This window comes from Cyprinodon tularosa, unplaced genomic scaffold (assembly GCF_016077235.1).
Source record: "Cyprinodon tularosa strain WSP-4 unplaced genomic scaffold, ASM1607723v1 ctg71, whole genome shotgun sequence".
In the NCBI taxonomy this organism is placed as follows: domain Eukaryota; kingdom Metazoa; phylum Chordata; class Actinopteri; order Cyprinodontiformes; family Cyprinodontidae; genus Cyprinodon; species Cyprinodon tularosa.
In genome coordinates this window covers 3,177,290-3,198,560 of record NW_024039463.1, presented here as the reverse complement: position 1 = coordinate 3,198,560, position 21,271 = coordinate 3,177,290, and the positions used below count along the sequence as shown (strand labels likewise).

The window sequence follows — 21,271 nt, the reverse complement described above, 5'->3', positions numbered from 1 at the left end:
GGAATTTTGGATAAACAATGAAACTCATTTAAGCTGGCTGTATTACATTATTTCCATGCTACTTCTACCTGACTTAATTATTTTTTTTATATTTCATTCCGACATCCTGATGAAAAACTAAAGCCATTATTTTTAACACCAAAAAACGTACTATTAATATTAGTCTGCAAATGCAGAAGAAGCTCCTCATACTAATGTAAGTATTTATGAAAGAATTCAACACCACAGCATGTAGTGGACATCTGAGCCGGAGCTCAGAGGTGATCCAACCCACAAATCACACAGCAAGCTCATAATCTCCCACCATGCATCTTCATCCAAACTTTAGCTGCTTAAACAAATTACAAAGCCTCAAGTGCCTGACGCAGAAAGACATAAAACAAAGGCCGGTGGCAGAGACCTAGAGGTACACAGAGATGTCAGTTTCGCAGGTGAAGAGCCAAAAATCGGATCTGAAATGACTTTAATGCTGAAACTAAACAGTTGAGGTATCTCCACCTCACAGTTCAACATCATAAAACGAATCACTGTGCATCTGGTCCACATTTAACAGAGAACCCTGAGAAAACTCAAGTGCCTTAGCTGCTCTGTTCTTCCTTAAGTTCAGAGACCTGGCCTTTTTTTAAATGGCCTTATAGTGCTTTAACCACATGACTTCCTCACAGCCCACGACCACAAAGAGTGTGTAAAATTAATGTTCTGAAACAAACAAATTCCTGAGGAACTCTTGTGGAAGTAGAGTCAATAACCGTAAAAATAATCACAATTGACGAGGATACCAAAAAATAAAAAGCTACTAGCTTAAAGCTCTGGAAAATATTGTGTATTTCTACTTTTGGAAAAGCTACAGCGCTTAATGTGTATGTTTATAGTTGTTGCTTAGGTTAGACCCCCCCAAACACCTTAGGAGGAACTAGAGGTAAAGTAGGGCCATATATCTGACACTTAAATCCACAATACAAACCAGATCCAGTGGAAGGTCTTTGCTGATAACACAGGCAGCAGAGCAGACGGCATAAAGTTCCTGTTTAGTGCTTTTTTAGGACTTCTACAATGGGTGTGTAAACTGCCTTTGGACTATGTGGCAGACATTGACAAAGACACTTCAACTTCAGGTTTAAGGTACCCATCATTTTAAACCCTTTGTTTACACAATAAAATTTAATAACTCTTATTTATCTCAATGAGCAAATGCTGTCATTCCTTCTAAGATTGAACTGCTGATAACCGAGCTCTGAAACTAACCTGACAACAGTGTTACAGACAAAGGAAAACTTCTCGCTGAAACGTTTCCAGGGATTAAAAACGTCCGTAGCTTCACTTCTAGTTGCCTGGACCTGAATTCACCCTTGAAGCACAGTGTAAATCATGTACCAAAGCTAGCAATCAAGGCATACTCCTGCCAGTTAGTGGAGCGTGTGTGGATGTCAATGTTTCTCTGTCTCTGTTTACTCTGCAGGCTGATGCAGTGAGTTTGTTCTCCGCTGCTGGCTCCCGATGGTCTGCACGAGCTGCACTTACCCTGCAGGCAGACGGCTTGGTTGTCTTTCCAGTAATGGGCCGCTGAAGGAAGAGTTTCGACATCAGGTTAAGAGGAGTTATAGACCTTAAGCTTGACTCCAGCCTGTAGGGCGAAGTAAACGCCCTCAAAGAGAGTGGGAAGAAGAGGACTGACCACTTAGATAAGGCAGCGACATGGAGATGAGCATGTTCTGCCAGATAATCCATGGATTATGGGAAACGTATTGATCAGAGATTTAGGTTTGATGAAGCTCTGATCTACCAGCATGAATTTCAGCTGGTTATACGGTTTCTTCTCAAGGAATATAAATACCAATCCAAATACACTTTTTATACTTTTTGTTAAAAAAAATAAATAAATAAAACATTTATTTGGGAAAATGTGCCCACCAATCTGCAAAATCTTATGTTAACTAGAATAATTATTTCCATTACTAGTAAAATGCAGTCTCTGTGTGTATTCACTTTAAAAAAAAAAAAAACACAAAAAGGCTGACAGGATTTGCAAACTAATGACGTTTAGTGACGGAGAGGACAAAACTTTCCAAAACGATAAAACAAAGCAGCTCTGTTGTAATGTGTTCAGTTTCCTGTTATCCGCCAGCATCTAAATCCGACTCACAGCAGCCATTATTGTGAGCCAACATGTCTCCACAGAAAAGTCTGAACTAGAATTTTCTTCAGACTTTATTTTAGAGGCTGGTTTGTGTCCAGAATAGAAGCGAACCGCACCAGTCTTTTTGAAAGCCTCAAAAAGTGGATCACAGCTTGTTTACATTGTTTATAAATTCACACCTGCAAAAAAGATCTGGACTAACAGGGGAATGAACTGTGGTCCATTTGAAGCGAACCAAATATGGCAGGTGTGATTACACTCAAAGTAAGCCAGTGATCATCAAACAAAGCTAGTCAAGGTTAAAACCGATCACCAACCCAATTTACACAAAATGTGTATAAGAAATACTGACATGATTATAAAGCCGTAAGTCATTGAAATAAACTTGTTTTTATTTGATTTGCTATTGCTGTTGATCATTAGGTTAACATTCAAAATCCTGATTTTTTTCCAACTTAATTTTTAAGAAACTTTCAGAACAAAAAAAACGTAATCTTTTTCATTAGATATGATAAAATCTCCCATATTTTCAAATCCAAAATTTGAGAGGTATATGCTTTTCTTATCTACACATCAGCAAACATGATCTTGTTATGCAATTTAATCGCAGTGATAATCGGATGCTAACCTGAATAATTGGAGACAATTTTTTGTTCATTTTCTACCAGGTTCAGCAGAGCTACCTCTTTCAAAGTTTTCAAGGCCCTTTTTTTTTTTTTTAAATTCAGGGTTTGTTTTATTTAAATCCCCACTTAAAGCCAAGTTTAGACAAACAAGTCTTTGTGCGCCACAGTGCTTGTAAAGACAAAAATCTAGAAATCGGCCTGACTGATGCACTTTTAATAAGCACAAATAAATCTCAAAACTACCTTCTGCATTTAAACATGCATGGAAAACCTGGTTTTGTATTTGTGAATACAAAATAACAGCTTGTTCTTTTTTTTCCATGTTCTGAAAAAGAAAAGCCAATGTTTTTTTTAAGATTTCCACACTCTGAAACTCCTTTCTTCTTATTGAAAAGTTTGCAGGAATAAGGTGGGTTAACATTTCACCAGATAACAATTACCATCTCATCAGCCAAAAGATCCAACATATCATCACTGTGAATGAATCATGAATGAATCATTGGAGTTAAAGACAGGAAGATTACCGGTAGATCTTTCTTCTAGAGGCAAAGAAGAAGTGCATGTATTTGTCAATGACAAGACATCTAATTAGCTTTGCATGTTTGTCAGAAGTTCTCTACAGGCGCAGTCAGGAGACAAAGAAACACATGGTTGCATGGCTCAGTTGCCCCCATAAGCAGTGACGCTGCTATATACAAAAAAAAAAACAACAACAACACAGGCTTAGATATGTCACTCTTTCAATGTTTTTTTCCCTTGGTGACAGTTCAATTATTCATCCCCCCACAAAGCTGAGGGAATACATCTCGACGTATAGGTCTGCTTCAAAGTTCTGCTTTTTATGAGCAGCTCTATTTCTAAAGTATGTGTATAAACAAAAGCTAGTGTGCCGACAGTGAATCAGCAGTCTCTGTGACTGCAAAGGCCTCGGGTCGGGCCGCTTTTGTGTCCTGCCAATGCTTACATTAGCTGGAGAAAAGCTCAAGCTGCTCTAAATATTCCTTCTTGAAGCCATCCATCTTGGTGAAGAACTGAATGGACGCATTCCAGGAACCGGACCACTGGCAAAGATCAACTGTGTGAAGTTGGATTGGATCTTGTTTCCTGACAATCTATACTTAAATGTGTTTTCTTTTAAACCCAGAAGCAAGGTGAAAAGGAGTTTTGTTTTGGTTCTCTGTAGTGAATAAATGACACATTTTCCGAAACATGAGCAAGAATCAAATGCCATCTTTGTTTGGCTGTTGGTCACAATTTAAATCAGTACTTATTTAATCATTTACAATAACATACCAATTAAATTTACAATGGTCTGTGCTGAATTTAATGAGAGAGAGAGAAAAACGGAAAAAGCAGGGTTGAGGAAGACCCAAAATAAAACAGAAATGAATCAATATACTGCTTTACTGTGTAAGGACACGCTTAGACTGGGTCAGGCTTATCCTAATCAAAGGCCAGCCAACTGTAGCATGGCTAATCAGGGGCCCGGTAGACGGGCCATGCATGACAGCCAGCAACACAGCAGCCAGGTCTGCTTCTTCACATCCTGCTCACTTCCACAGAGCCCCCTAAGTAGTTGTAACACCGGGGCAAGCAGACATCTCCGCTTTTCCAGTTGAGAACAAAGGCTCACTCTGTGGGACAAAGGACGACACACAGACCAAAAGCAGGAAGGTGCCAAGGTATAAATCTTTTAACAGGTGCTTTTTGTTACAATTACAAAACTACACCCTTTTTCTGACAAATAATGCAAGAGAGGAACAATAGTAAGTTGATATTATTGGCTTCTTCTCTCTAAAAATCGACAGCTTTACACTCCTCAGAGGAACCTTGGGTTGAACAGAAATAATCAGACAGTTTATAAAATAGACAAAACTAAGAAAGTTCAGTTTGGGGAAAAAAAAGGTCCAAGAAGAAAACATAAAAATTTCCTATTATTGTTATTTAACAGCTGCCTTTCATAAATTAAATTGTGGCAGACAAGTTCATTTAAGGAAACTATTTCAAAATGAAACAGACTTACTACACAGAGTTAAATATTTCAAGTGTTTATTTCTGTTGCAGCTTCTGTCTGTGTTGGCAGCTCTTAAAGCACCAAAGTCTTGAGCTTGTTTTGCCAAATGATGCATTCAAAGGATGAAATTATTTCCTTTTTATCATTCAGCCTCTTCAGTGTAACTTTATATAAATATACCAGGATATAACATGCTGTAAAACCCTCCGATATGGCCGTAACAAAACAGTTCTACAAAAAACAAAACTCTGCAGATCTAATGTACCATTATATTGTTTGTTGTTTTGTGTTTCTTTTTGGATCTGAATTTGTGTTTCTTTTTGGATCTGAATTTCTTTTCATTTTAAGTATTTAAATGCACAACTGATGAATTTAAATTTCTTGTATGCTTAATCACTTGTATGCCTGTTTAAATATTTTGTAAACGGAACATAATGTAAATGACATAAAGATAAATCTAAAAAATTCTAAGAATTAGGTCCTATATATCTATATTTTTTAGTTAAATCAATATTTAGATTTGACCCACACTACAACCATTTAGAGGTATGAGTTTACCTGGTTGTCTGGGTGGTTAACAGTGAAGTATCCCACACAGATGATGACCTCATGAAGCAGCTCTTCCGAGGAATGTTGGGTACAGTACCAGAGCAGGGAGCTGACGATGTGCCGGAAAGCCAAAGAGAGGCCCTCTGCTCCTAGAACCGACTGGCCCAACAGCAGACAAAACATGTCATAGAACGCTCACACTAATTTAAATGTGAGTTGTGTTTGTTATTTCTGAACGCCAAACAATATATCTATGCAAAGCAATAAAAGGATAGATGTTTTGTTGGTGGAAATGTATAGAGTATAGGTATATAAGCAAATCAAACAGAATATAAGTGTAGAACAACCCCAAGCCCTGCTTAGAAGTTGAGATACATGGAGGAGCTCAGAGAGTATTTAATAAACATGCCAGTGTGACAGAGCACTGCAAGATCATTGAAATTTCACTAAAGGTTTGGGTGTGCTAAACAGCCGTAAACAATATCTCAGAGGCTGGTTGGAAATCTTACAACCAAATTCAGCTGTTTTCTAATCTAAGAGCCAATTCTGCATATTAAATATGTATAAATCCTTTATCAATAGGAATAATGAGAACTATGTTGTAAATTAGATGGAAAAAAGGGACAGATTTCCAAGATTCCAGATAAGTTACAGCTTACTCCATCCAAATGTGCCTGTTACAAAACTAATTCATTTATATTTCACTCCATGCTTTTAAATTTGGGTCTAAACACCATTTTGTGAGCAGATGCAGCAACGGAGTGAGCCAGCGGCTTAAATTGTGATCAACCGATCACTACTGATACGTATAAGCTGTCGCAGTGAAGTAATGTGAAACACAAGGTGATTACAAGTCCCTGCCAAAAAAGCAACATAATTTAAAATGTTCATAAAACTTTGGCGGGGAAAACGCTTTCATTTCCAGCTGTTTTGAGTTGCCTGAATATGGCGGGTCAGTGACAGGAAGCCGCTTCAAAGTGATTACCCCAAGGCATTAAAATAATTAACAGCATTGCTAGCTCGTCTGTGTGGCTCTCGGTTTGTGCGGTGACTTAGGAAAGCGATGCGCTCTCCTGCACAGAGTGGGTAATGTATGGCTCCTCGTACAGTGATAATCACTGGCGTTTCAGCCTAACCTCATCCACTGGGCTCTCTAATCCTCCCCTAGAAAGTGACCTGAGGTCAACGGTTTCCTATGTTTATGCTCACAGGTCAAATTAGGCCCACGGAGAACAATCTCTCTTTGAATAGTTTTTTTTATAAAGAAAAAAGCATTAATGGCCACAAGGATGTTAGATACTAAAGAAAGGATTTTCAAACATGTTTATGTTGGATAAATGAGAATCTACAAGATTTTTCAAATATTTATGTGAAATAGTCATTGTATGTGTCTAGTATGCAAAACTTGAGGTTTTAAATCTAACAAAGTGAAGGAAAAAAAATCAATAATAATCCGTACCTGAAAGGCTGATAGGTCAAGAATGGCAAAACTGTTGAAGAAGCGGATGCCGTGTATGGCCACCTGGATGACTCCAGGGCCATAGGGCTCCTGAGTCTGGGAAGCAGACTCTGGCGAGAAACTGTGCAGCAAGATGCAGTACAGGGTGTGCACCACTCCCACCAGGTCAGTGGACTGCAAAAGAGCTGTAAGTCCAGTTGGGTCCTGGCGTTTGTTGTCAAAAATATTAGGAACGCTGGCGGGGAAGAACCAGAGAAAGAGAAAAAAAGAGGAAAATAGTAGATTAGACCTTCAGACCTTATGTTGAAGGCAATCTGGAAAGACGTTTTACTGATTAGACATGTGCTTATGACATTTATTGCTGGCAATGATGTTTCAGGGAGATCCACTCCACTGGGGAGGGTAAGTCTAGAGCTCCCATGAGGCAAGACTTAAGGCAAAAATAGATTTTTGGAAATGATTTTGTTTCCTATAAAGCATGCAGAGAAAAGGACAAGGCTTTCCTTGAATCTCTTTGATTGATATCAATGCCACATGTGCTTGATTATATGCACAATATTGACAAAGGGCAGGATTGTAATATACTTATCAGCAAAAAAAAAAAGACAAGGCAGCAACTCTTGACCAGAAAGGAATGGAAAATGTATTACTGTCAGTAAATGCATCAAACATAGTATCAAATCATAAGATGTACATCGTCTTACTGTAAAGTATTCCGTTTAGTATTCAATGCTGAGTAAGAAATTTGAAGCAAATGCTACAGGAATCTGTCTTCATTGGTAACTCTGAATAACCTGTCTACATTTAAAGACGGCACTGAATGTGGAAAGACTGCTTCACAGCAAACATTCTCATCTCGTGTTCATATTAAGCTTCTGTTTTTTGGAAACCAACATTTCAACCCTTGGATGCAATTATGCAACTATGATAACTTTTTCATATAATATTACTTTAATGGAAAAAACCCTGTGGATTTTAACAGGACATATAAAGACAAAGCAGGGCTCAACTGAAGTGGAGGGAAAATTACACATGGTTTTAGAAGTTTTGAATTAATATTGATGTGGAAAGTTAACATTTATTCACGCCTAGTGAGTCAACAATTAGTTACATCATCTTCTGTCTCCATGTTTAGGAGATAGGAGCTTCTGCTCAGCCTCAGGTTTGTTGCAGCTTCCAACAGGGTTTCCTCCAGGATAGTCCTGTATTTAGCTCCGTCTTCCAATAAAATCTGACCAGCAGCATATTTCTGCTAAGGAGAAGCACCCCCACCATATAAAGACTGCCCTCATCATTAACTGTGAGGATGATGTAGCTACGGGGACTTCTGGTCCCAAGTTTTCTTCCAGAGTGTTTTACATGTAGACTAAAAAGGTCATTTTTGGTCTTCTGTTTTTGGTCTGGTAGGCTTCTTCCTCAATATAGTCAGTGGGAAAACGAACTTCAATTTACTTTCAACAGCAGCCTTCTTATAGCCCATTTTGTAATATTGTTTAAGATGTTCAAAGATTGTTCCCTCATTGATCTTCTGTGATACTTGGTGTTCATCATGCTACTGATGTTCTCTAAAACATCTGAGGCTTTCGTAGAACAACTGGTTCTTGCGTATTCTGGTAAAAATCCCCCACAAATGGACTTTCTTTACTTAAAAAAAAAAAAAAAAAAAAAGATTAAGTGGATAAGTGTATTCTAAAGCAGGTTTAACTTCTAGCATTTCTAGGTTACTATGACTTTGTATTTTTCAGAATTATTTTCAACTATTCTACTAGTTAAATTTGCCTTATAACTAAGCATTTATGTCCCCTTGTTAATCTAAATGTCTGCTTTTCCACAAATTTACATCCATAAAATCGAATGATCTATCAGTCTCTTTTTAAACTCATCCACTCTGTTTGGATTTCTACTCACTGCTTACTTATGTTAATCCATTTTAAGGAGTGTCTTGAATGGTTTCATGTCTGTTTTGTTTTCAACCTGTGTAAAGCATTTCCTGTAACACTGGGCAAAAGTTGTCAATTATAACATCTGACAGGCTGTAATGTAGAAACTAGTATTATTAAACTATTCATACAGAACAGTTCTGTAGTAATTACCTGTATTTGTGTAGTCTAACACAAGGTGGGCCACAGTAAAGGAGTTCAGCTGCTGCATTTAGACTATTTAAAACCGCAGCAGCAGCACCATCTATGATTTGCAGCCATTTACAACAGAGAGCGTTTGACCTCGGGATGAAACCGGCAGTGCATGCTGATACTTGATGTTAGCCAACAGGCTTTGTGTGAAATATGCTGCTAGGCGAGAACAGAGCCTCTAAATGCGACTGTAATCCCCTAAAACAGCAACTGGCATGGTCCAAATATTTTTGTGGCCCACTGAATGTTCTTATAAATGACATATAGGCTGTTAGCAGAACAGATCTCAAACAGAACGAGCTAAACATATAGTGCATTAGGTACATAAAAAATAAAAAAGTCGTCTTGCAATATTCTTTGTCAAACTAGTTTCTAGTTGTCATTTGCCCCTCCAGTGTAAAGTAAAGCCTTTTCAGCGGCCCTTTAAAAGCAACTTCTGATATAAAATTATTAACTGGCTCTTCTGTTGCAATGATCAGATTGATTTTTTTTCTTTTGAAGTCAGAAATGGTGGTACTTATGTCCCTTAGTGTGACTGTGTGCTTAGCCTCTGTCAGCGGCATCACTGAACCCCTCTGAGTGGAGGTCACTATGGCACATGTGGGTGGGCTCCCCCCCTACACCGCAGACTAAGGTTTATGGTGAGTGACAGAGCACTGGGTCAAGTAGATCTCTATCTCTGTCTGCTGTAACGACAGCTACGCCAGCTCACTGGTTGGAATGAATGACCTGCCTGCAGAGGAGCCATAATATCTGTTTGAGAAACCACGAGATTGACTTTATGGATCCTAGTGATTGGAAGCTATCAACTGTGACAGAGTCTCTGTCATTACTTGTCCAGAGAAAAGGATGTAAGTTAGTCAGCAAAAGATTAGGATATCACAAGAGATGTTAAGGGTGTCTTCATAAGAGCTCACCGTCCAGTTACAGCAATGCACAGCTCACACATCCGGTGCAGCATAGAAGAGGCTTGCTGCAGAAAGGCAGACATCTTGGGGTGCTCGTCTATTGGGCTTTGGACCGACAGGAAGCATCCATACAGTTTATCAATCAACCCCATGTTTACAACGTAGCTGGATAAAAGGGTAAAAGAGAGAAAGAAAATGTTAGATGTTTTATTGCATGTGCTCCTGAAGACCGCTTAAAAAAAATAAAAATGAAAGGCTCTTTCACACAAGCAAACAAAGGCCTTTACTGTGCATACTCCCTCTGCACTTCCACTGTAAGTCAATACCTCACCTAAGCCCTCCACCCCCAGCTATTACTGTGATATCTCCAATTTGTCTCTGCCAATGACAGGACTCATGATCATGTTCCTTGTACTCTTTCAGCCACAAATCACCCCTAATAGTGTCATTAGACGGCTGTTGTGGCCCCTGTGCCAGACCTGCTTTGGGCCCTTGACAGTCTGCTGACCCAGGGCTAGTTTTCTAGAGGCTTCTGGTATGCAAAGATAATTAAGTAAACAGAGCTTATGAAAACCTAGAGATTACAGCAGTCAGTCAAAGCATTCTAGTCAGTATTGTGGTAACTATTTAGCTGCTCCTTGTCTTGTCTTGTTTTCCATCATCTTTTGATTTTAGTTTTCCTTTTCTAAGAACTAAGTAATAATCAATTTCCTCTCATTTAAGTGATTAGAATCTATACATCTAATATTTTGATCCAAGGTTTGTTGTTCTGAGTCCCGCCCCCTCACATTATTTAGCGATAAAAATCTTAAGTTATCTCAGATGCCCGGGTAAAAACTAGATAGAACCACATTATAATTCTATTACAGCTGCGAGTCTTGTGGTGTTTTGGTAACAGCTTGGTGTATTTATTTCTGTTAATTGTCCTCCAACAAGTTTAGCCACATTCAATGTATAAATGTCTGAACATAAATGTTTGGCTGTTTAGTGTTTGGGTGTAGGTCTGAACAGACTGGACCATTCTAACACATGAACATTAAGTCATCTGGACTGGTCCATTATCACTCTGTCCTCTCAGTTTAGGTGGGCATATCTTGGTAAAGTAGGTTGGCAGTTTCTTTTCCAAAACATTTCCCCTTTTTGGGATAATAAATCAAACCAAACAGTGCTTAAAGGGATAGTTCGGTATTTTTTACATGAATCTGTATGGCATCCCCATCACCAGTGTCATGCAATCACACTGACTTACCCCTGGCAGCGTCCTGTGAGCAGAGTTCTCGTCCAGTTTTGGTCAAGCCGAAAGTAGTCCGGCAGGTTTGCTAGAGCCAGCGAAATAAAACGTTTCTCTTCCCAAAACATTATGTGTTCAAAAGAGTGATATTTTTGCATCCCAAAAACGTTGTAGTGGAAAAAGTCACACGTCGTTATCACTTGGTCCTATTTTCTCTCTGTTCGTATCAGTGCGCGCCGTCATTCAGACAGCGAGCTCAACAACAGCCAGATGCATGTCTCCCTCCGCCCTAGCTGTCTGAATGACGGCGCGCACTGATACGAACAGAGAGAAAATAGGACCAAGTGATAACGACGTGTGACTTTTTCCACTACAACGTTTTTGGGATGCAAAAATATCACTCTTTTGAACACATGTTTTGGGAAGAGAAACGTTTTATTTCGCTGGCTCTAGCAAACCTGCCGGACTACTTTTGGCTTGACCAAAACTGGACGAGAAGTCAGTGTGATTGCATGACACTGGTGATGGGGATGCCATACAGATTCATGTCAAAAATACCGAACTATCCCTTTAATTAGATGCTGAAAGGATTATTTATTAAACCTATTTGTTATTTCAACTTTCCCCTAATTTATTTCTGACTTTTTCTGCAATTTTCCCCCAGTCTTTCTAAGGCCATTTTTCTTTTGAAAACTATTGTCAAACTTTCTAATTATAAAGCCTACTGTGTTAGTGCAGAAGATAAAACCTTATAAAAAGACATTTAGTCTTGTGGTAAATGTGGAAACGTCTCGACGAGAGCCTGATAAATTGGCTGTAAAGGGTTGGAATGTCTTTGTGTTTTATTCTTCGTCACACATTAAAGGACAGTAGATGTAAATCTCTGGTTTGTACTTGAGATTATAAGTCTGACCGTACAATTTTTCTCAGGCACCCCCCTGACTATGGGGTTACAACTGGGTCAGTGGATGAGATTGGTGTGCCTGTGCAGCTGCCCTGCGCAGATGAATTATTTCTTGTGGGAGGGATGGTGGGAAGACTTGACTAGTCCACAAAGCTTCAGGGTGCTGGGCCTGCCTTTCCTCACGGTCCACATTTCTCCATCACAATCACCACTCCTACAGGCCAAACCATCATGGAGAGCCTAAATGCCAGGTTCAAGGGGACCTCTCTCAGCTCTGGAAGTGCTTGTTGTTTATGTGGATTTGTAAGCGCCAAAGAAACTGATATTACTTAGAATGCGTTTCCAAATGTTTAAAAAAAGGACATGCTGGAAACATGCCAGAGTACACCTCATTCTCACACTACTCCCATTTTAACAAGACACCACTTGGATCATTTCCAGGCTTTCTGACATTTTGTAAGCCTATTCCTTACATATGGCTTGCCCTTTAGGAAATCAGATGTCCATCAGTGGTAAAGAGGAGCTTGAAAGAAAGGACGTAAAAAGGTTTTGGGGTGAGATAAAGAGGTACCAGGAGGATGTGGGAGGTTGAGAAACCTAGAGTTTAACACAGAAGAAAAAATACCTGATAAGATCTTGGGCACGAGTGCTGTAGGACTCTGCAGCAGAACCTTTGCCCTTTGCATCTGAAGATGAACACTGAAAGATTTGACATTTTGCCGGCTCAACAACGCAGAGATACAGGGACTTCAAGATGGTAGCAATGGTCTGAAGAAGGCCTGTTGTGAAGCCTTCGAAAACCTGCTTGTTTACGCTTCGGCCAAAAATTGACTTGTCTTCGTCTGGAACATACAGCTAGAAAGTACAGAAAAAAACAACAATTAGCAGGTATAAAAAAAACATCAAAGACAAGATGGAAACAGACAGGATTTCATTTATATAAAAGCAACCCAACAAAATGACTGAATTGAATGTCAGCTTAGACAGACTAGTATAACCGACCAAACTATTGGTCATCTTAAGTTTATAAAAGCTACTCGCTAAATACAAAAGGGAATTTTAAAAGACCTCAGTTTTTGGACAAAAACTGGGGCTGCACCAATCAGAGTTTGTGGCCAACTTACAATCTTAAGCAAATCCAAAACTCTTTAAGAACCAGAAAAAAAACCAAAATGTACTGTACCTAAAAATGTATTGCATGCCGTATAAATTACCAAATATTTTATTTGAGCTATCATTTTTGGTTTTCATTTTGCTCTAATTAATGACAACTTTGATTTGATATTTTTTGCAGCTCTGGAAACCATAAATACAATAAACACCAGGAGATTATGGGACTAAGGTATCTTAAAATAAAACAACTCTAAAGCCAATTTATGTCAATTTCCTTGACAAATACTTTGTTCTTTTTTTTTCAACTACCACTGAAAATGTAACCTGCACTGCACCAAATTACATCAGTTAATTTTCTCTCTTAGATCATTTCAAAAAAGCCCAACTTAAGTTTCAAGATTCCAACTTAATCTGGTGGGATTAAGCTTGCATTTCTCTATCATGTAGACATTTTTTTCCTTAATTTTTGAGAAACAGAGGCTTTAGTAATCTTGTTAAGACTTGTAATTATTTATCAGGACCAAGAAGCTGTTTGATTGCACTTAACACAAGTATTGTTCAAACTAATAGAAATCTGTTAAGAAATATGCTTTAGCCTTTCTATGTAGGGGAATTAGGAAAATAAATTATAGGGATTTTACCATACACAAAATACTCTTAACATCAAGACAAACATATCCCATTAAAGAGTTGTTGTTTTTTTCCCCTTTCAGTTTTCTGCAAAGATCCAACTCTCAGTTATGGCTGCCTAGATAAACAGAGATGCTCCCATTGGAAAAACTGTGTTACTTGCATCTTTCTTAAGCCTTTGGGCCCCCTCCAAATTGCACAACTTACCAACAGCTTTGATTTCGTCTCCCACAAAAACAACCCCTATACCAAAGAGTGAGCAAAAATATTTTATTTTTGGTTTCCAATTGTCTGATAAATTCAATTCAGTTAATCATGTAGTACCCGTACACAGCACATGCCACAATCTTTATAAAGACAATTCAATTAATTCATCCGGACTGGTTAAAAGTTTTCAATCTAAAGAAAACGCAATTTTTGAATTGGCCCGATTAAATATTTAATTACTGTCATTAAACCTTCTCTTGATGTAAGTAGCTTCTATACTTGAATCATACTCAACAAACACCTTATGATGTTTATTAAAAATTACCGTAAGCCAACCAATTAGTAGTTGAGCACAGGAACATCAAGCAGTAGCCACAGAAAGCTGCTGTAAATGAAGATATTCTCTAAATCACCTACGTCCTGCTCAGTCTAAAAAAAGAAAACCTTTGAGAGAGATTAGTTAAACTAGTTGGATGGCCATCCTTCAAATCTGCATTCCAAGCATCATGTGTAAAACATAAGCACAGGTCTAAATTTGAAATATAGTGTCTCTACTTTTGAGCTTGCCAAGGTAAAACATTCACATTTGCTCCAACAGCCAGGGAGAATGCTGACAGCATAGGTAAATCCACCGACATTCTCCACAAATCTAATTAAATGAGGGCATGCTCATATGGCAGTCCAACCCCCACTGCTGCACTCAATTGCTAACACACGCATACCAAAATGAGACGTCCACTCAGATGTGCATGAGTAAAATAACTAAACTAAGGCCACATTAATGCTCATTGTATTACCTTTATGACCACTCACTATGTAGGACAGTGGAATTAAGTCTAACTTTCTGAGCTCAATTTACATTGAAAAGAAGAAGAGTTTGTAGATCTCCCACAGTGCTGCTGGAGATGTCCATCAGCAGAGCAGCTGCTGGGATGTGTTTTATATAAACTGAAGTATACAGCCTAACTTCTCCCCCTGTGCCCCGAGGAAATACGACTGCTTTGGATTGGAACTCGACTGAAAAAAGGAAGCCCCAGAAGAATTAATGCATGCACCACAACCCTGTGGCTGTGCCTTGTCCTGTCTGTGTTGTGAGTGTTGAGCCGCCACTGTTGGATGTTTGGAGTGAGCTGATGTTTACAGTCTTTCTAACAGAGTGCTGAAGGATATGGGCCGACAAGTCGCCACAACCCAGCCTGCCCGCCTGCCTTTTCTGATGGAGCACTCACATTCCCTCTGTCAGGAGGCGACAGTGGGACTCCAGATTTTCTGTGTTGCTTCGCTCGTCATGAACACTAAAGGACTCGATGACATCAGCAGAGAGGCAAAAAGTGCAAAAACTTCAGAGATAAAATATAAAAAAATTCATGCACAAAGATTTTTTTTATGTAAATAAAAGAAAAATCTATATCTTTAGGTTTAGAGCTGGGTGATCGGGGCTTAAAAGGTCACTATAGCTATATATGTAAACCTACATTAAGTACCAGGTTATACTTGTGTAAATTGCTTGCATAGAATGATTATTTGCACATGAAGATCCTGTTCAGTTTTTTTGATCAGACAGGAAAATAAAAATAACATTTTGACTTTAATATTTTTGTTTTTACATATATATATTTGAATATACAAAAAAATGTTTTCCTGGAAACATTGTAATAAAACCTCCACAACACTACAGAACAAAACTTAATCAATGTATTCAAAAGTTGTTAGAAGCTGTTTCATAAAATATTGTTAAGTTAAACTCTGTCTCTTTTTAGAAAGAAATGCATTGTTTCTCCAGTTGGTAAAAGTTGTAAAGTTAATAATTTAAACAAAATCTTTATAGGGAAAAAAGCAAGTTGTATAAATATTTTAATACTAAATGTCTTATGTTTGAGCTATTATGACTAAGAATAATAAAACATTAAATGAGATGAGTCAGTCTGCGTAGCATACAGTTTTATTGACTTACTGTCAGTTGTTGTAGCAGCAGGTCCACAAGGAACACTATTTTGTTGCTGAAGAGCACATAAGTGCAGTTGGACGTGCAACAGGAACATGCCAGATAGTAGGTATTTGTAGCAGCACAAAGAGATCTAGCAAAGAAGAATAGAAAACATGATCAATCACAAGGTTTTAAAACAAAAAATTCCATTGCAATTTCCCTCAATAACACACCAGCAATAAGTCCTAAATGTGACCTGGGAATCAGAAAGACTAACTGCAGGCTTCAGGAAACCTCACGTACTCTTCTTCGATTCTGTTTTCTTAAGGGTGTACTTTATCTTCAGTTGTCAGAAATATATCTCACGGACGGTGCAAGAATGGAAGCAGATCTGAGGAATAAAACACTCATATCAGCTACTTAATGTAGAGACTCCCCTGCGTAGCCACCTTCGGAGGTGCTGAGTGCTATCTCAGTCCGATCTTGGCAGAGATGGTGCAGCATTTCCGCTGGAGAGATAAAACTATTTCTCTTAGCAGCTCCCAACAGCAGCTAGGCAGCCCCAGGCAGCAGCCTCTGTATTTTGTCTGCTCTACAACAAGCTGTAGAGAAGATTAATGCTTCAGATAACTGACCAATCATTCTGTGGTGACTGCTACTCCCCCTCGCCCTGTTTCATCAGTTAATATTTTCTGACAACTGTATATTTTAGCCATTAGAGAAATGGCATGTCCTATCTGCTCGCGGGAAGAAAGGAATCCCCCTCTTCGGTGCCTAAAGTAGGCCGTGTTTACTTCAACTGGTAAACATTTTGATATGTACCGAACCTTCACATCTGCTGTGCGTTTTCAGTCAAAACCATGTTGGCATAGAAGAGCAAAAAAAAAAAAAAAACCAAGGCGAGGGTTTACAAAAGTCTGTCAGTAACTTCTGTTATTGCTTTTTGTTTCTTGTGGGCAGATCAGCCAAAATTTCTGGTGTTACTTTATTGACACAGAAGTGTGAAGCTGCCCGACACAGAGCGTGGTGTTAATGTGAGAATCCCTATATTTTGAGTGTTTGCACATTGTTTACATCAGGCAGGAAAGCCTAACACCTGATAACAATGAAGCATAACAGAGGAAAAAAAGAGCAAAATAAAGATTACCTTACAAATTGTTACACCTCTGTGTGGCAGATGTGATAAGAGTTTATTCAATACACACTTTTGGAAATAGAAAATGGAGAAAAAAAAAAAAAAAAAAAAGATTAAGCTATGTGCAACAGGAGGGAAGGTAACATGAGAACCTGGCCAGACTTTGCTTTGTGTGCAGCCTTACAGCTTCAGATTCTCAGAGACTCTGAATGTTGAGTGAAGGCATGACAGAGATAAGCTTCACTGCAAATAGAAAAAAGACAACTCAAATCTTTTTTCACAATGCTATTGTATAATTACACACTTCACACAGCCTATGGGAACAGCCAAAGCAACCCATGGGCATTCCTCTAAAGGACAGGAGTTACTTTGGGTGTCTGGAGTCACTATTGAGGTATTTGATTATGCACTTATTGAGTAAAGCAGAGCACAATAGCAGGGTTATCTTCTATCTATCACAGATTAAATGGCAAGGCAGGACAGGCTTAATTACTGGCAAAGAAATGTTTTGAAACTGCCAGATAAAGTTCACATTGGTCAATAGCATTCAGGTTACACTGAGCCTGAGACTCCATTTGCCAAATGTTCGTCCTAAGCTGTGAATAAAGGGCTGAGTTATAGCTCGTACAAGGAGAAAAGACTGCCTGAGGAACTAATTAACTTTGAACTCTGCACTTTTCAACTAAATGTTTACAGACATAAGAAAAAAGGTACAGTCATTTTTTTAAGACATGGTGCTTATGAAAATGTGAGGGTTCTTTCTTGCAGCGTAAAATGGTAGAAGTATTACATTTTCACAGCATGATTACTTTGAATAAAAATAGCATTAGTTCAGAGTGTTAAAAGATGGGGGGGGTCTTATACCTTTTATTTATAACTGCCACTGCAGGCAGAATGGCTCACAGCTTGCCAACATTTATTTTTAGAGTGTTACCTTAAAAGTAATTTAAAGGCATATCTGTAGTTTTCTTAGCCTGGGTGCCATTCCGAACTTAGTCCCGCCCACAAAGTTTGAGGTCGGGAAGTTCGGTCTGGCTCTGCTCCATAGTAGCGCGAGTATTATCGCCCACTGTCAGGCGATCCAATCAAATTGTCAGGGCGGGCTTTATACGATGATGGACAGATGACCAACAGTAACGTAATCAACCACGTGACCAATGCGCGCTTGGGTGACAACAATAATGGCTGCCGCTGGAGAGTTTAGGTGAGTAGATTCTGCTATAAGGTCTGTTCTAGAAGATATCGACAGCAAATTAATTTTAAAAGAGGAACAGAGAAACGCGATCAAGGCTCATATTTTTATTCTAGGCGTGCAACTGCACGCTTTGATTTTTGTGGACAACAACTATGCCTCGCTTAACATACGTCACGCACTCCGTTGCTCTTATTGGTTGTAGGTCTATCCAATTGAGTGCAGAGGCATTTTTTTTCCTGGTTCGTTCGAAACACGCCCCATAATCACAGCTCTATGGAGCAGTATCAGACTCATATTCTGACTAGAATTGAGTCGGACTACGTCAGGCTATAGTTTTCTACCCCCCTCCTCCTTTTTTTAACACCACTAAATGTGTTTCTCAGAGTATGAGAAGTACAGTCACCACTGTTCAGTCAGTTGACAGGCAGTGTGCAGCTCAACTGATAACCTAACAAGAAAACAGACAAAACGGTTCATTTTAAATCTAAATGTCTCGTGTCGATTCAAGAAAATGCTGTAATCCCCTGACATTATAAAATGAACAAATGCCTATACATATTTATATTTAGAAAGGGATCTTCATAGAATATTATAATGTACTACTGCACAATAATACTAGAATTGTGCACTTTTTTTTTAAGTGAAGGACATTGAGTCTATTACATAAAATCCACCAAATTTATTTGAACTTTGTCCTATTCCAATTTTCTATCATAAACACAAACATATTGTATACACCTGACTTTGCTTCAGCATTTCCAAATAAAAAAAATTAAATAAATAATTATATATATATATATATATATATATATATATATATATATATATATATATATATATATATATATATATATATATATATATAAAGACCATGAAAATATAGATATATAGATCATGAAATATAGATCATGAAAGATAAACAGCTGGTTCCTTGATAGGTGATATTTTTTTGATCAGTAGAAAATGGACAAGTATGTTGATGATTTTTAGTCAATTCTTTCAATAGCTCAAAACAGGGTGGATCATGAAGATACTGTTATGTTAACTGGTGCATTTACTAAACTGAAAACTTTAAGAAACAGGAGACAATATTCATACTTTTAGGCTTCTAACATGTACCGGTAGATTAAGGGAAAGCTGTCAGTTCAAAATACTGGTGGATCACTACTTACACATACAGTCTTTTCTTTTTCTGACATCTGTGTCAGTTTTCAGTCATTATATCTTTTAAAAACCTACAGTATAAAACACATTTTTGTAAATAAAAGAAGGTAATTTCCCTTAGATATCTCACACACAACATTTTATTTGATTTATAAGCTGTTGAAAAAAAAATTGTTCCAGCTGTTTCATAAATGTTTGGTGATTTTAGGTCTGTCCTTTCCATTTGCTGATAACTGGAGGTCCCTATTGGAGCAGACTACGAAAGGAAATTATGCTGAAAGTCTTTTGTTTCCCTTGATGCAACTTGTATGATGGACATTAAAAAACAGAGAGGAGAAGGGACAAGGGTCAGCACCCCCCCTCCTTGGACATTTTATGTAAAACATTACCTATTGTCACTCATGTGTAATATTCTTCTCTCTCACTGTCCAATAACACATGAAATACTGTGTGGCCTGTGTAATTTTCTAACTTATTCATAAGGTCAGTATATTTCTGCCGTGCAAGTGCAATAACCCAAGTCAACTACTTTGTAGTCTTACCTTAGCTTCCTACTGTGCAGTTTTTCTTTATTTATTTCAAAGGGAAATATATTCCAGGACATTACAACTTTTTTCCTTTTTTTATGCTTTTTATTTTTTTATTCTTTTTATATTTTCTGTTATATTTTTATCTTAAATGCCATCTTGCTTTAACTCTTTTTACTCTATATAAGCTACTGGAAACATAATTTCCCTGAAGCAGTAATCCCAAGGGATAAATAAAGTTGAGTCTAAGTCTAAGAATATGTTTTAATGATTGTGGTTTAGTAGTTAAATGTACTTAAAGGAATTGGGATGTAGTTCTGTACTTCTCTGGCTTGTCGAGTTTACATTAAAGAGAATGACAGATCAGGCTCTCAGCACCATTCAACAGGCATGCAGTAACTTTGTAAGCCAGCTAACAAGGCTGTCCCTATGGTCATCTATAGACAAATGAAAAGGCCGTCTAAGGCATGCTTGCTTTATGCCCTTACACCAACTTGTACAATAGACCACTACAGCCGTCTGTCTTTGGTTTCCTCCCACCTAATTGAGCTTGATGAGGATGACACTCGATAGTACAACCTCTCTGGGAATCTCACAGGCTGAAGCCCCCCCCACCCACATGACAGCTCTTTTGAGGAACAATTTGGTGAAGTGCCACACCACCCATTCTCATGTTGCAGAGGAGTATTTTGGAGACCGCTGTGTGCCAGTGAACCCGAGCAGACCACATTTCTGAACCCACACAGATGGAGAAAAGGCAACAAAGTTGAATATAATCTGCCCACCATCATCAAGTGGTTTTAACCTCTCACAGTCAGGGCATACAAATTTACCAGAACAATCGCTTTAGGTCTATAAAGAGCTGAGACCAGGAGGTAAGGTATAAAGAACATCTGATGCAGTCTAACCCCTGAAGCCCAGAGGGCTTCAAACCTGCCAACCCACAGGCCTACACATGATAAGGTTTACTGTGGGATTAGGGGCTCAGCCAACCTTTTAGTCTAAAATGTTAATATCTAAAATAAAGTGAAAGCTCTCTTAAGATAAAGCCTAGTTTGCAAAACTATTTAAAAACTAATTGTGCTTAATTTCCCTGGAGCATATCAAAAGTAAAACTAACTTCAATGACAGATAGAACTATTGATCTCTGCCACTTCTTGAGTCAAATGATCAAGTCAATGCTCAGCTGACAACAGTCATGTTAAAGGCTCTTTAGGACTCCTTTTGTCAAAGTTGGAGTTATCAACCCGAAGATCTGCTATCTTCAACCCGAGTTTCAAATTCCTCACCCTTTTCTGAGCTTTTCCTATGTGTGCAGCCAAGCTTGACAGGAGCCGCGCTGTCGAAATCTGACTAACGTCCTAACCATCCTTTAAACAGGGGAAGAAAAAGAACCTTAAGCCAAAATAAAAG

At 38.4% G+C, this 21,271-nt stretch overlaps 1 protein-coding gene across 3 annotated transcripts in view; it reads right to left on the bottom strand.

The window, feature by feature from the left end:
- Window positions 1-21,271, bottom strand: part of scaper (S-phase cyclin A-associated protein in the ER) — a 71,413-nt gene that overhangs the window by 4,447 nt on the left and 45,695 nt on the right. For all 3 annotated transcript variants that reach the window (XM_038268739.1, XM_038268741.1, XM_038268740.1), the window contains 5 exons: window positions 15,865-15,988; window positions 12,586-12,815; window positions 9,835-9,990; window positions 6,786-7,020; window positions 5,336-5,485 (listed from right to left, as the gene is read on the bottom strand). In XM_038268739.1, coding sequence (XP_038124667.1) covers window positions 5,336-5,485; window positions 6,786-7,020; window positions 9,835-9,990; window positions 12,586-12,815; window positions 15,865-15,988 — 895 coding nt within the window. The remainder of the gene's footprint in view (window positions 1-5,335; window positions 5,486-6,785; window positions 7,021-9,834; window positions 9,991-12,585; window positions 12,816-15,864; window positions 15,989-21,271) is intronic.